Source organism: Trachurus trachurus (genome assembly GCF_905171665.1).
Source record: "Trachurus trachurus genome assembly, chromosome: 15".
Taxonomy (NCBI): Eukaryota; Metazoa; Chordata; class Actinopteri; order Carangiformes; family Carangidae; genus Trachurus; species Trachurus trachurus.
Window position 1 is genome coordinate 5,035,741 of NC_139906.1, and position 16,118 is coordinate 5,051,858.

The 16,118-nt window shown below is 44.3% G+C and overlaps 1 protein-coding gene across 1 annotated transcript in view; it reads left to right on the forward strand.

Annotated features, from left to right (window-relative positions):
- Positions 1–12,461, forward strand: part of plcb1 (phospholipase C beta 1) — a gene marked incomplete at both ends in the record, with an annotated part of 37,998 nt that extends 25,537 nt beyond the window's left edge. The window contains 11 exons of the mRNA XM_083988321.1: positions 140–244; positions 1,179–1,291; positions 1,790–1,955; positions 2,114–2,167; positions 2,826–3,003; positions 3,101–3,233; positions 3,944–4,020; positions 4,915–5,004; positions 5,305–5,362; positions 5,509–5,595; positions 12,306–12,461. Of these exons, the coding sequence (XP_083844447.1) occupies positions 140–244; positions 1,179–1,291; positions 1,790–1,955; positions 2,114–2,167; positions 2,826–3,003; positions 3,101–3,233; positions 3,944–4,020; positions 4,915–5,004; positions 5,305–5,362; positions 5,509–5,595; positions 12,306–12,461 (1,217 nt within the window). The remainder of the gene's footprint in view (positions 1–139; positions 245–1,178; positions 1,292–1,789; positions 1,956–2,113; positions 2,168–2,825; positions 3,004–3,100; positions 3,234–3,943; positions 4,021–4,914; positions 5,005–5,304; positions 5,363–5,508; positions 5,596–12,305) is intronic.
- Positions 12,462–16,118: the final 3,657 nt, after the last annotated feature.

Below are 16,118 nucleotides of genomic sequence, written 5' to 3' on the forward strand. Positions count from 1 at the left end.
GCTTCCTGTCTCCTGCTGTTTTTAAAAACCATCACACACATCACAGAGACGGAGCTGCTGTTTGTGAATGAATGATATTTGATGTGAACTCTCTCTCTCTCTCTATCTCACTCTCCCTCTTTCTTTTCCAAACACTCAGGTTACCGCTACATCGGCCTGAGGAACGAGAAGAACCAGTCTCTGATTCTCCCGGCTGTGTTCGTCTACATCGAGGTCAAAGACTACGTCCCCGACACCTTCGCAGGTACAAAAACTTCAAAAAAAACTTTAACAAACAAACATGAACTCAACTCAACATTTACAGGTTTTTATTTTAATGACTCAGGCTGTTTAAACCACAACACAGTGTTGATACTTTTTCACTTTTATGGGTTGAACTCTGCAGCATCTGGGGAAACTTTACACTTTGTTCTTCTTATTACAAACAGTTTGTAGCTGTTATTAAAATGTCTGTGGATGTTTATTCATTTCATTAATATACTGAGCAGGTCAGAACTGTAAAACTGACCTGAGCTTAAATTAAAACATATTTTAAAATGTGCTTGTGCAGGTCCAGGTTCTGTTATTTTCATTAATTATATCATTGCTGATTACGTAAGTAGAGATAGAGCTGTTCCCAGTCAGTACTCTTACATACGTGTGTGTTTTTTTGTTGTCAGGAGCTTCTTATTGAGTTTTTTATTATCATTATTTCATTTTTAATGCATCATTGATGCCCATTATGCTTTCCTTTTCACTCCCTCACATTAAAGACACACACACGTCATATTAACATACATGAAAACACACATATGAGACAATCTATACACATGATATTCTTTTAATTCCCATATCTCTGTTTCGTTTTCATGGTCGTCTTTTATGTGTGAGTCTTCATATCACACTTGGTTTTTATAATACCATGTCACTAATAAGTATATAATATAATATTGCTAATGGGAACACTGCTTATGTGATGTGATGTGAATTTTATTTAGAGATACATTGAACCAGATGTTTCCACCTGTATTTCCTGATAAATACATGTTATAACAAATTGTCTGTCGTTTTGGTCATCGTGTATCAGGTTTTAAACTCTGTTTCATGTTTCATAATATAGAGGAATTTCTTCCTGAGTTTGAGACTTAAAGTTTTTTTGATTTTTTTGTGTCTGTTTCTTCTTCTCACTTCCTGTCCAGATGTGATCGAGGCTCTGTCCAACCCCATCCGATACGTCAACCTGCTGGAGCAGAGGTCCAAACAGCTGGCGGCTCTGACGCTGGAGGACGGAGAGGAGGAGGCTCAGACCGAGGTCGGCGTTTGTTCGTCTTTACCCTTTTTTTTTAGTTTGTTTGTTTGTCTTCTTCACCCTGAAAAAGCTCAAAACAAAACTGGGTTAATTTTGTGTCTCCATTGAGAGCAGCCTTTGTGCAGTGAGGACAATTTGTATGGTAGATTACTGATCCCCTTGGTTCAGGCTACAAATTTGTTAATTGTTCATATGTTTATTATATTTAACCTCCAACAGGAGAAAAGGGACGATGTAAGAGAGATGTGAAAATAAGGACAGGAGTGAAAAAGTGTTTCTTTTATTTCTTCAAATTTACTCTACGATAACTTTCTTTGAGAATGTATGTTTATATATGTCTCTGCTCCCTGGTGGAGAAGTTGTTGTATACTGTTTGAAAATTGTGTATGTGAAATGTTAAATATTGATATGTGGAATCAATAAAAAACGTTAATAAAAAAAAAAAAGAAAAAGCTCAAAACGTGGCTGTGACATCATGTTGTTGTTGTTGTCGTTCCTCAGGATGAAGTCGACAGCTGTGCAGAGCGGAAGAACGACCTGAAATCAGCTCCTCTGGAAAACGGCCTCAGCCCCGCCCCGGGTCCTGCAGGCCACACCCCCGTCGCCACGACGCCCAAAGCCCATGCGGCCAATCAGCAAGCAGCTAGGACGGCTGCTACGACGACAGGTACTGTATAGCATCCACCATTCAGCATTCAGAGATGGAAAAATGAGACTTTGTGCTGGTTTTATGTGTTTTGATGCAGTTTTAATAATAATACGAGTCATAATTTCAACGTTTTTATTAAATGTGATGATGTTGATTTTCTTCTCTCTGTGTTTCAGAGGCTCCGAAACCGGCAGCAAAGACTGAAGACCTGGTTCTCAGTGTTTTAATAGGTCAGTAGTTCCTGATATGAAATCATTTAATTAAATAAAATGAATCCTGTTGATATTTGACTGTATCTTGCTGTAGATACTGTATATTCCAGATATAAAATGATGTGACTTCACACTTTCATGTTTCACAAACAGGATGAAAAGTAAAACCAGACATCAGCACATTTTAATTACGCTTTTGTTGTTGTTGTTGTTTCACTTTAGTAAAGTTTAAATCAATGTAAGTGTAAAAACACAACTTATTAATGGTTTTGAAGCACCAAATGAACAGAGTAGTTCAAAAAAGTCATTTTATTACCATATGTAGAAGTGGAAAAATGTAAAACCAAGCACTCAGACACAATTAGCATTAATGTACAAACGCAGAGAGCAATAACAAAAATACAAAATGTACAGAGTGAGTAGCTGATAAAACAACTGTACATTACTGTGGCTGTGTTTATGTGGATTATTGGGTTTAATTGATGCTGTTTTAATCTGTTTATATCATTAAAACCTCAAGTTGTGTTTTCTGTCCTTTGTCTGACACTTTATAAAACTTAAACAGCTGAATATTCATCATTGATTCGCTGAATTAGACGTTAATAACATCAAATAAACCACATTATGAACCTCTTCAGTCACCAAAGTTCACGTCTCTGGGTGTTTCTCCGTGCAGACGTGCCGGTGTGCTCGATGGAGAGTCTGCAGCAGACGAAGGTTTACCTGAAGGAGCAGAGACGTCAGTTCAAGGAGCTGAAGGAGCTGGTGAGACGACACCAGAAGAAAACGTCCGAGCTGCTGCGAGAGTTCAACAACAAGTACAAGAAGACGGCCCGACAGTGCAGCAAGAGCCGGTACATACACAAACAAACAAACACACACACATACAGTACACAGAGGAGGTGTTATTGTGTATTTGTGTTTGATGTGTATTTGTGTTACGTTGATCAGGGGTTCGTGCTCGGACAGTGAGAAGGACGAGCGGCTGCAGCAGCTCAGAGACGAGCAGCAGCAGCAGCTTCTGGCTCTGAGGCAGGAACAGTACTACAGCCAGAAGTATCTGCAGAGGGAGCACATCAAGACGGTAAAACTTAAGATTATTATCAATAAAGTTGTGTGAAGACCTAAAGTTGTAGCACTGAGACCAAAGCAGGTGGGATAGTGAGTTTAAAATAGGTACAAATAGCACGCACATCCCAAAAAAAAAGTGTAAAGCTGGGTGCTGGACCAGAGGGTAAGTATGAGATGAAAGAGGAAGTCCGCACTCCTGCAAGTTTTATTAAGTGTAACGTTTCGGGCATATCCTTCGTCAGACATGTAAAGTAATCCCTAGGGTCACCTGACACAATCAGGCGTAGTGAACCACAGGTGTAAACAATTATACATATACTTTTTACGTCAGTGCATACAATACAATAAAAGCTAACACTTTATCAAATAGAAAATACTATATATAATAGAAAATGTTACAAAATATTTCCCTGTGTGGATGCAAACCGAAATGCACACAAATCACAAACACCTTGAATAGCACATGAAGACATCAGGCATAGACCATCATAAACTCATGTGAAAAAATGTTCTTTAATAGGCATCTCAGAAAAATAACTATCCACAGCACAGCAAGAAGAGAACGCAGGATAGTGAGTTTACACATCAATACAAAAAGGAAAACGAGAAAGAAAATGTTTTTTGTTATTTGCATTCAAGATTTAAAGTGACACACACACACTCACATTCACTGGTGGTCCAGGTTTTTCCAGTGATTCATGGTGAACCTTGTGTTCCCTGCAGCTGACGGAGCGGCTCAGCGGTCTGGCCGAGGAGAGTCACAACGCTCAGATGAAGAAGCTCAAAGACATTTGTGACAAGTAAGATTCACCTATCCATCACCTGCGAGCCGTCATTTGTCCACCAGAGCGTTGTGGAGTTGTTGGATTGTGTATTTGATGAGTTTGATGAGGGAAACCAAGAAATCCCATGAGTCTCTGTAGCGTAGCTCTGAGCAGCTCACGGCTCTGCTCCGCCGTTCTAAAAACAGCTTGCACCGACAATTAAAGGTAACAAACCTACTGCTATGACTATAGGGATTATGGTAATGGGCTAATTTGCCAAAACGTTAAACTATCCCTTTAAAGCTACAACTAACTTTCAGATTAAATTATATATAAAATAAATGTTTAAAAAAAGCCAACACATTTTTAAAATGACTTCATCTTTCTGTTAAAAATCATGTCACAATCTCTCAGATTTATCCTCTGAACCTGGAAATAAGATGAAACTTGCACTTTTACTCCTCATAAAGTACTTTTAGTTGTAATGCAGTATTTTCACAGTACACTGATGAATTTGCACTTGTACTGAAGTAAATGATCTGAAATCTTCTTCTATTACTTTCATCACTGACAGTCATTCCTGAGATTAACATATGTGTTTACATAAAAAACAACGATGTTAAAAAGCAGCTTTGAGATTAAAAGAAGAGACAATCACAACACGTTGTGATAAAAGAGACGAATGTTGCATCTGGTGATTTATCTGCTGCTGCTCCGGCGCTTTGATGGAGATAGATGAGCGTTTCTTCTAAAAGCACCTGCAGGTTTTTTTTTTTTGTGTTTGTGTGAATTTTACCTTCGGTTTCCAGGAAGTCTCTCAGACGTCTCAGTTTGAGCCGAGACTTTTCCCACGGTGCGGCTTCACAACTCTTTGAAACAACGGAGAAAAAACTGTTTTTTGTTTTTTTTTTCCTGCTGCTGCTGCTGCAGGGAGAAGAAAGAGCTGAAGAGACAGATGGATCGAAGGAGAACGGAGAAGATCAACCAGGCGAAGACCAAAGAGAAGCATCTGGCCGAGGAGTACGATCCATAAACACACACACACACACACACACACACACACACACACACACACACACACACACACACACTGATATCGCTGCAGCCTCTTCATCTCCTTCATGCACAAATTCATCCAGTGAGTTTTGTCAGATTTAGTCCAAACTCAACAGAGCTCAATGCAACTGTGTGTGTGTGTGTGTGTGTGTGTGTGTGTGTGTGTGTGTGTGTGTGTGTGTGTGTGTGTGTGTGTGTGTGTGTGTGTGTGTGTGTGTGTGTGTGTGTGTGTGTGTGTGTCTGTGTGTGTGTGTGTGTATCCAGGGAGAAGATCGAGATCAATAAATCCTACGTCAATGAAGTCGTCCAGAACATAAAGCGGGTGAGCGGAGGATGATGATTCGACTCCTGCAGAGACGATGACGACGATGATGATGATGAAACTTTGATGTGTGCAGCTCCTCGGTGTCTCTGTGTGTCGTCTTAAAGTCTCTTTGAATGTCTCCCTCTCTCTCTCTGTGTCTCCAGCTGGAGGAGACGCAGACCAAACGCCACGAGCAGCTGGTGGAGCAGCACAACGGGCTCCTGCAGGAGATACAGGACCAGAAACCAAAGGTAAAAAAAAAAAAACAAGGTGTTCAAAAGTAACCTAGTTGGATTTTTGGATGATGGATTGAATCAAATCTTGCCAGGTTCTTCAAAACTAAAGAAATCTGATTACATCATTATCCTCCTGATCCTGCAGTCGGGTGTGATTTAAATTAGATTCAAACTGGTCAAATAAACAACATTTATCATGTTTTATAAACACATTTATTGATTTATGTTTTGCACTTGATTTTTTAAACCATTACAGTGCTAAAGTAAATAACAGTAACTTTTGATCATCCCACAAATAAAAAACTACTGGATATTTAAATTAAATTTGAAACACATGGAAAAATATTCACAATGTATTTGAGTAATGTACACATTGAACATTGAAGAAATAAAAAACAGCACAGAAAACAATATAGAAACACTAGAAGTGACCGCATGCTGCTGTACCTGTTTTTTTTGTTTTTTTTCAGTGTGATACTCAGTCTCATTTACAGCACTTGTTATCCAGATTTGGTAATAATAAATTGTATTTAAAAAGCGCCTTTCAAACCACTCAAGGACACTTTACAGAAGAGAGCATCAAATAAAATCATCAGAAAACAACATCCAAATACAAGAAACATACAATTAACAACATTCAAAACATCAGTAAAAAATAAAAAAGCAAATATTAAATGTACAACATTTAAGAAAACAATAATGAAAAAATAAAAGCTGTGCAAAAGCATGGAATAGGTTGGAGTGTTGGAGTTATGGGTGGTGGGGTGGGTAAGCGTTTTTGAAACAGGGAGTGAGTCGGTATTACAGATGTCGGGTGGTAAAGAGTTCCTGAGTCTTGAAAAGTTTGTATCTAGATCTGGTCTGATCCAGTTTTTCTGAACAACTGTGTAAGATAAGTAAAAGAAAGAAAAGTAAAGATGTTAAAGATAATGTGATCCTGGATGGTAAAACAACAAGGGATTTCAAAATCTGGATCATTTCCACCTCCACCCACGTCTCTGCACATATTTCATGCTGCCGTGTCCTACACAACAAGCAACGTCTTATATTATATTATATTATACATGCGGCTCCAAGCTGCTGCTGCTGCTGCTGTGGATCCACTCCCACACAGTTCAGTCTCCTCTGCTGACGTCAACGCCGGCTGTTTGAGTGATGCAACAACACATCACCCTCTGGCAGCCCAACAGGAGCCGGTAACAGTCGACAAACAGCCTGGTTGAATCTCTGAGCGGAGCTTGTTTCTGACTCACCTGCCCAATTCCAATTCTAATTTTCATCCCTAGCCCTAGCCCTTAAAGGGATAGTTCACCCAAAATTGAAATTGCACTCATTATCTACTCACCCTCATGTCGACTAAGGGCTGGGAGAAGTTTCAGAGTCCTCCGTGGCTTCTCTGAGTTACAGGGGGTCTCGGCGTAGCAGTGCATGTCCATATATATGTCCGGTTGCAAATGGATACCAACTGTCTTCGTAACAAAAAGACACACCAAAAAACATCCAAATACCTCCATGCTGCTCGTATGTAATGTCCGTCTTGTATTGAAGCCCCGAAATGCGAAATTGTTCCGAAAAAAATTAAGTAGTAAGTCTATATATCAAGCTTGTTTTGTAGCGGAAGCTGTACGAGCAGCATGGAGGTATTTGGATGTTTTTTGGTGTGTCTTTTTGTTACGAAGACAGTTGGTATCCATTTGCAACCGTTATATGGACATGCACTGCTACGCCGAGACCCCCTGTAACTCAGAGAAGCCACGGAGGACTCTGAAACTTCTCCCAGCCCTTACGCCGGGTTCACACCGGACGCCGAAGCGCCGCGAATAGCCGCGGAACGGAGACCGCTTCCCTTCGGCGCCCAAGTTAACAGGTTCTGTAGTTCAGACCAGAGGCGACGCGCCGCGAAGCGCCGCGATTGCTCGCGCCGTGCATTTATCGTTTCGGCGTCTGTTCTATTTTGTGCGCGAGCCGCGAGCAATCGCGTCAATCTTGGCAGGAAGTCACACATGAAACAACGAGAGAATCCGGTCAATTTTCAAAATAAAACACTTTTCAAAATAAAATACAGCGACTGACAAATGCGACCGTATTTATATTTGTCAGACTCTCAACAGAGAGCAAGAGAGATGAAAACACACACACAGGATAGGGAGACACGGTGGGCTGGCTGCAGGAGGGAGGAGGGGAGTGGGGAGGGGGGGGGGGGGGGGGGGGGGGGGGGGGGGGTCAAAACACACAAACAAACAGGGAAAGAGAGAGAGAGAGAGAGAGAGAGGCAGAGACGAGTTGTTGTAAAGTGAAGGAGGACGTGAAATTAATCTTGGAAGTGAAGTACAGGGAGTTGTGTGACCCACAGCACATGGTGTTATAATTATATGAGGTTATTTACTTATCCATGATGTAAAAAACACAGCTCTGAATGTGAGTGAACAACAGCTGAGGAGCAGAGGCGGTCGCGACCGCCGCGGAGAAATCAGCGTCTGGTGTGAACTGGAGGGACGCGGCTCGCGCGCGATTTCCGCGGCCGCTCCGCTTCGCGGCGCTTTGGCGTCCGGTGTGAACCCGGCATTAGTCCACATGAGGGTGAGTAGATAATGAGTGAAATTTCAATTTTGGGTGAACTATCCCTTTAACCTTTGCCCCTTGAAACGGAGCTACAAGGGGTAGGGCGTTGAAAGTCAACCCCTACAAATTGGGACACCCCTTCAACAATCACATACGTCAGGCGGCGCTACCCAGGCAGCGCTGCTCCTCTGTCCAATACACACACGAAGCTTCACTTTTAATTCAAACAAACTAATGCGACTGCCACAATTGTTACATTTCATCAATGAGACCAGTATTTATCTCCTAAAAAGAATGTTACCAGCCGGCGGTAAACCTCTAAAAAACCTGCAGGTAAGTTAATTAGCGATCGTCTTTTCTCCCCCGGGATGACGACGGAGGTTGGCCGGCTGACGAGCTCTCTAGATGGGGTGGTGTCTCTGTGACGAGCCGTTGATCTGCTCCACAGGTGGAGCTTCACTTCTCCGAAAAACATTGGAGCAAACGTCTAAACAGCCGTCATTTCAATAAACCAACCTCTCATTGGGGATCTAAACAGTTACTTTCAATTCAATTCAATTCAATTCATTTAGCTTTATTGGCATGAACAGAAATTTGTTGTTGCCAAAGCATTGTACAAACTATTTACAAAGACATTTCAATATAACAAATATACAGTATTCCATCCATCCATCCATTGTCCGCCGCTTATCCGAGTCCGGGTCGCGGGGGCAGCAGTCGGAGCAGGGATCCCCAGACTTCCCTCTCCCCGGACACTTCCTCCAGCTCTTCCGGGGGGACCCCAAGGCGTTCCCAGGCCAGCCGAGTGACGTAGTCACCCCAGCGTGTCCTGGGTCTTCCTCGGGGCCTCCTCCCGGTGGGACATGCCCGGAACACCTCACGAGGGAGGCGTCCAGGGGGCATCCTATACAGGTGCCCGAGCCACCTCAGCTGACTCCTCTCGATGTGGAGGAGCAGCGGCTCTACTCCGAGCTCCTCCCGGGTGACAGAGCTCCTCACCCTATCTCTAAGGGAGCGCCCCGCCACCCTGCGGAGGAAACTCATTTCGGCCGCTTGTATCCGGGATCCTGTCCTTTCGGTCATGACCCAGAGTTCATGACCATAGGTGAGGGTGGGAACGTAGATCGACCGGTAAATCGAGAGCTTTGCCTTTCGGCTCAGCTCCTTCTTCACCACGACGGACCGATACAATGACCGCATTACTGCGGCCGCCGCACCGATCCGCCTGTCAATCTCGCGCTCCGTTCTCCCCTCACTCGTGAACAAGACCCCGAGATACTTAAACTCCTCCACCTGAGGCAGGAACTCTCCCCCGACCTGGAGGGTGCAAGCCACCTTTTTCCGGTCGAGAACCATGGCCTCGGACTTAGAGGTGCTGATTCTCATCCCAGCTGCTTCACACTCGGCTGCAAACCGCCCCAGTGCATGCTGAAGGTCCTGGCTCGAGGGAGCCAACAAGACCACATCATCCGCAAAAAGCAGAGATGAGATCAAGTGGCTCCCGAACCGTACCCCCTCCGGCACTTGGCTGCACCTAGAAATTCTGTCCATAAAGATAATGAACAGAACCGGTGACAAAGGGCAGCCCTGCCGGAGTCCAACACGCACCGGGAACAGGTCTGACTTACTGCCGGCCATGCGAACCAAGCTCCTGCTCCGGTCATACAGGGACCGTACAGCCCTCAGCAGAGGGCCTCCGATCCCATACTCTCGGAGCACCTCCCACAGGATGCCACGTGGGACACGGTCGAAAGCCTTCTCCAGATCCACAAAACACATGTGGACTGGTTGGGCAAACTCCCATGCGCCCTCGAGCACCCTGCGGAGGGTGTAGAGCTGGTCCAGCGTTCCACGGCCAGGGCGAAAACCGCATTGTTCCTCCTGAATCCGAGGTTCGACTATCGGCCGAATTCTCCTCTCCAGCACCCTGGAATAGACTTTCCCCGGGAGGCTGAGGAGTGTGATCCCCCGGTAGTTGGAACACACCCTCCGGTCCCCCTTTTTGAAGAGAGGGACCACCACCCCGGTCTGCCAGTCCAGAGGCACTGTCCCCGACTGCCACGCGATGCTGCAGAGGCGTGTCAGCCACGACAGCCCCGCAACATCCAGAGACTTGAGGTACTCAGGGCGGATCTCATCCACCCCCGGTGCCTTGCCACTGAGGAGCTTCCTGACTACCTCAGTGACTTCAGCTTGGGTGATGAATGAATCGACCTCTGAGTCCCCAGCCTCTGCTTCCTCGATGGAAGACGTGTCAGTGGGATTGAGGAGATCCTCGAAGTATTCCTTCCACCGCCCGACGATATCCCCAGTCGAGGTCAGCAGCTCCCCTCCTCCACTGTAAACAGTGTTGGCGGAGCACTGCTTCCCCCTCCTGAGGCGCCGGATGGTTTGCCAGAATTTCCTCGAGGCCGACCGGTAGTCCTCCTCCATGGCCTCCCCGAACTTTTCCCAGACCCGAGTTTTTGCTTCCGCGACCGCCCGGGCCGCCGTCCGCTTGGCCTGCCGGTACCCGTCAGCTGCCTCGGGGGTCCCCCGAGCTAGCCAGGCTCGGTAGGACTCCTTCTTCAGCTTGACGGCATCCCTTACTTCCGGGCTCCACCACCGGGTTCGGGGATTGCCGCCGCGACAGGCGCCGGAGACCTTACGGCCGCAACTCCGGATGGCCGCGTCAACAATGGAAGTGGAGAACATGGTCCATTCGGACTCAATGTCTCCGGCCTCCCTCGGAATCTGGTCAAAGCTCTCCCGGAGGTGGGAGTTGAAGACCTCCCTGACAGGGGATTCTGCCAGACGTTCCCAGCAGACCCTCACGATACGCTTGGGTCTTCCAGGTCTGACCAGCTTCCTCCCCTGCCAGCGGATCCAACTCACCACCAGGTGGTGATCAGTTGACAGCTCAGCCCCTCTCTTCACCCGAGTGTCCAAGACATACGGCCGGAGGTCAGATGACACGACTACAAAGTCGATCATTGACCTCCGTCCTAGGGTGTCCTGGTGCCACGTGCACTGATGGACACCCTTATGCTCGAACATGGTGTTTGTTATGGACAGACTGTGGCTAGCACAGAAGTCCAATAACAAAACACCGCTCGGGTTCAGATCGGGGAGGCCGTTCCTCCCAATCACACCTCTCCAGGTAACACTGTCGCTGCCCACGTGAGCGTTGAAGTCTCCCAACAGAACGATGGAGTCCCCAGTTGGGGCACTTTCCAGCACCCCTCCCAGGGCCTCCAGGAAGGCCGGGTACTCTGCACTGCCGTTCGGCCCGTAGGCCGAAACGACAGTGAGAGACCTATCCCCGACCCGAAGGCGCAGGGAAGCGACCCTCTCGTTATGCGGGGAGAACTCCAACACATGGCGGCTGAGCTGGGGAGCTATGAGCAAGCCCACACCAGCTCGCCGCCTCTCACCATGGGCAACTCCAGAGTGGAAGAGAGTCCAACCCCTCTCAAGGAGTTGGGTTCCAGAGCCCAGGCTGTGCGTGGAGGTGAGCCCGACTATCTCTAGTCGATACCTCTCAGCCTCCCGCACAAGCTCAGGCTCTTTCCCCCCCAGCGAGGTGACATTCCATGTCCCTAAAGCCAGAGTCGTCATCCGGGGATTGGGTCGCCGGGGCCCCCGCCCACGGCTGCCACCCATATCACACGGCACCTGCCCCTTATGTACCCTCCCGCGGGTGGTGGGCCTACGGGAGGGCGGGCCCACGTCGCTCGTTCGGGCTGCGCCCGGCCGGGTCCCGTGGGCCAAGACCCGGCCACCAGACGCTCGCCTGCGAGCCCCGACCCCAGGCCTGGCTCCAGGGTGGGGCCCCGGTAACGCCAGTCCGGGCGACGTACACGTCCTTGCTGTTACTTTTTTCATAAGGGGCTTTGAACCGCTCTTTGTCTGACCCGTCACCTAGGACCTGTTTGCCTTGGGAGACCCTACCAGGGGCATTAAGCCCCGGACAACATAGCTCCTAGGATCATTCGGGTACTCAAACCCCTCCACCACGGTAAGGTGGCGGTTCAAGGAGGAGTAATATACAGTATTACCTATTTCAATATTCAATAACAAATAAACAATATTCCATATAAACTACATTACAATAGAATTTAGTACAAAAATAATGGTGCAAGTTAAGATGTTAAAGAGTTACTTTCTCTCTCTCTGTGTTGCAGCTGCAGGGAGCCATCGAGGCCGAGTTCCAGGAGAAGTTTGCGTGTTTGCCCGGAGAGATTGAAGACTTCCTGCAGGACAGGAAGACGCCGGAGGTGAGAGGTCACAGCAAGTCCCGACCGTCCACGCCTCACGAGACTCTGTCAGAGGAGGACTGAGGAGAAAGAAGGAGAAAGAAGAGGAGGAGGAGGAGTCAACAACCGAGAAGCAAATCAGAAGCAAGACAGAGAGAGAAGGAGTGAGGGAGGAAAAGAAAAGAGGAGAAGAGAAATAAAAAAAGACTGTTACTTTTCTTTTTAATGGACGAATGCTTTAACAGTTTTTTAACTCTTGTGCATGCACTTTGCTGTACTCCAGCGTTTAGTCAGATCCCATTTAGTCTGAACTTCTGTCATTTTGATGGACAATTGAAACCCAACAGTTTGTACTGCATGACATCTATCTATCTATCTATCTATCTATCTATCTATCTATCTATCTATCTATCTATCTATCTATCTATCTATCTATCTATCTATCTATCTATCTATCTATCTATCTATCTATCTATCTATCAGTTTGTGAACCTGAGCACATCAGACTGTCTCTTATTTTTTATATGCAGACCGTGAGAGACGCAGCTGGAGGTTGATGGCTTTTACTCACACACACATCCACCACATCTGGCTGTATCTGTAAACCTGACGAATTACAGTGTCATTACAAATAACGCTGCACACACACACACACACACACACCGTTACGTAACACTGAATCATTTTACAGTAAAGGAGAGTTTGCAGGACGTGTTTTTTCACTCATGAGGATTTTAACCCCTAAATGTCACCGTGCTGAACAAACCTGTAACCTTTAAACCTTCAAGTATCAACAAACGTGAGTGAGGAGAAACTCAAAACTTTAAAACTTTAAATTGGATCTCAAAGATATGAACACACATTTCATTAACTTATTTATTTCTTTGTTTATTTTATTTATTTCTATGCATCACTAAATCAAAACATCAATAGATCGATACATCAGTGCAAATAATGCCATGTAATATTTCAAGAGTAGCCTGTATCACCAGACCCTGTGAGTTTTTATTAATTCCAGAGCCCACTGGTGGTCAATGAAGGTATTACAAGTGAGCCGCCAAAAATATGCAAGTATAAATAAATAAAAACGACAAAATAATTTTAAATGTTTAAAAAAATATTATTCTAAAATCATTTAACAACTGTTCCTATTCTTTTTTTCTTTTTTTTGTATTGCAGACTAGAAACCATGAAAGATGAGTTAGTTTTTTTATTGGTAGTTTGCTTGTTTTCATTTTTCATTCCTGACCCCCTGAAGTCTGAGGCAGTGACAAATGATTCTGGCAAAAAAAAGAAAAGAATATATATTTAAATATATTAAACTGATCTCCTCCTGGTTTCACTTAAATCCTGGATGTTTGATTATTATGATGAAAATCCAAAGTGCTTTAAGACGACATCATAAAAGTCATGATCCACTGATGTAGAAGTTGAACAGGGTCTGATCCAGAGCTGCAGTGTTTGTTGTTAATTGATCTGGTTTTAATGTGATGAAAGAGGAGACTCTGTTTCATTATGCACTTATTTATTTGTTAGTTTATTTATTTATTTATTAACTAATGAGATGAGGTGACAAACGTCTCCAGGACATGAAGCTGCTGACATGTTGAAATAACCACAGTTTATCACAGCATGAGCGTTAACTTAAGGCTTTTATGGATTTTTAGAGGTCGTCAGACTTTTACTTGTGTTTGTTAAACGTTTGGAGAGGATATGCACTGACAGATGAAGTACTTTGGTTTGTTTTTCTTTGTAAATTAAGTCTTTTTTTTTAAATTTATTTCCTTCTTTTTCTAAAGTGTCTGTTTTCTGACCAGAAGCAGCGTCGTCCATCGGTTCCCTTGGTTTTTTATTTTGTAGACGTGGAGAAGCTGCCACTGCATGATCTGTTTCAATGATGTGGAAGTTGTTTTGACATATTTACCCTCTTCCTCCTCCTCTTCTTCCTCCTCCTCCTCCTCCTCCTCCTCCTCCTCCTCCTCCTCCTCCTCCTCCTCTCCTGATGAAGATGAATATTCATTTCCTTCTTGTAATTTTGATGATAATTAAGCAGCAACAGCTTCATTTATAAAAACCGTTTCAGACTGAAATGAGTCGACTTCTTTTTGACTCTTTGTACAGCGATCATCTGACAGAAACAGGACTTGTTGGGACATTTTACATGTTTTGTTTTGTTTTCCTCTGGATTTAAACCGCCGAGGCTGAAGCTGCGTTCAACAACGTTTTATCAAAGTGAAAAGTTCAACTTATCCAGATTCACTCTTTATGACATTTAGGAACATCATTAAATCATTGAGTTATAGTTCATGTGTTCAGAGCAGCTGAGGTTGTTGAACGCAGCCCGGCTCTATTGATTAAAGTGAGCATGCTTTATTAGTCAGTTTATCTGTTTCCTGGTTTTAATTGAATGCTATTTTAAGACTGATCGGAGAAAAAAACAACTATTAAAACATTTGATCTACAAACTTTCCTGCCTGATGCTGCTACTGATGTGTTAACTAAGTGTGTGTGTGCGCGTGTTATAATAGATAATTACTGTTGTCAAACACATCACAACAAACTCACCGCCCTCAAACTTTACTGTTGTTGTTTAACACTGTTAACACTGTTCACAAGCAGTGACGAGGCGTTCAATGTCCTCGACGTTGTGGAGGAGGATTTTTTTTGAAGCTGTCACATTTAATTAACTGAGTGAAATAAACTGGATTTAAAGGATAAACTCAGACAATACAGATGTTCAGTGGAGTAAATCTACACGTCATTAAACACTGTGAGTGTTCCTGCTGCAGCTCGTTTCTATAGTGTGTTGTTTTGATTATTTCCTCAGTGGAACATTTAATATTTATTTTGCTTTTTATTTTTGGTTGAGATCCAGAATAGTTTCTGATCCCAAATACAGGAATTTGACATCCATAAAATCATTATAGCTCTAATGTCTTTTAATCAGATGCTCAGAAAGGTTTTTGTGACGACTCCACAGATGAACATCAGTCATTTAGCTGATAGTTTTGTTTAATTTTTGGCTCTTTTACCGTCTGTTTCAGTCTCCAAGTTCCCATGAATGTTGTTTCTGGTTCTTCAGGTACAGTATAAATGTAAATTCACTCATATTAATTCATTAATATTTACATAACAAGTCTCATCAGAGAGATAAAAGAGAAAAAAATATTTTGATTTTTCGAATCGCCTTTAACACCTTTTCCCATGTTTATAAATCATAATAATAATAATAATAATAAAAACTTCAGTGTCACATTTCAACAATATTGTCTGATATTTTGCTTGACAACTCCAGCTTATAACTTTTTTTGAATTTTATAGAAAGAATGAGAATTGGTCTCTATGGAAGAGGTTTGTGGACGATTATGCAGCTAATAGATCTTGATTTGAAGTTTTTATTATTTCACCAGCACTGATAAGAGATGGATATGAGAGCCGATTAAATGCCTGCAATGAAAATATATTGATTAGAATCTATAATGTGTTAGATTTTTTTTTTATCATCAGTGTGTGTCCTCTTCTCTCCAGCAGATGGAGGCATCGCGTCGTGAATGGCCTCTCTCTCTCTCCGTAGAAGAAGAGCCGCAGCCTCTCAGCATCAGCACCAGCAGAGACATCCCTCCTCCTCCTCCTCCTCCTCTCTCTGCTCTGCTCTGCTCTGCTCTGCTCCTCTCCGTCCACTGCGGAACATCACCACCTCGGCCTGTTTTCCTCCCCTCTCAGACCCAGCAGCAGCTCGCC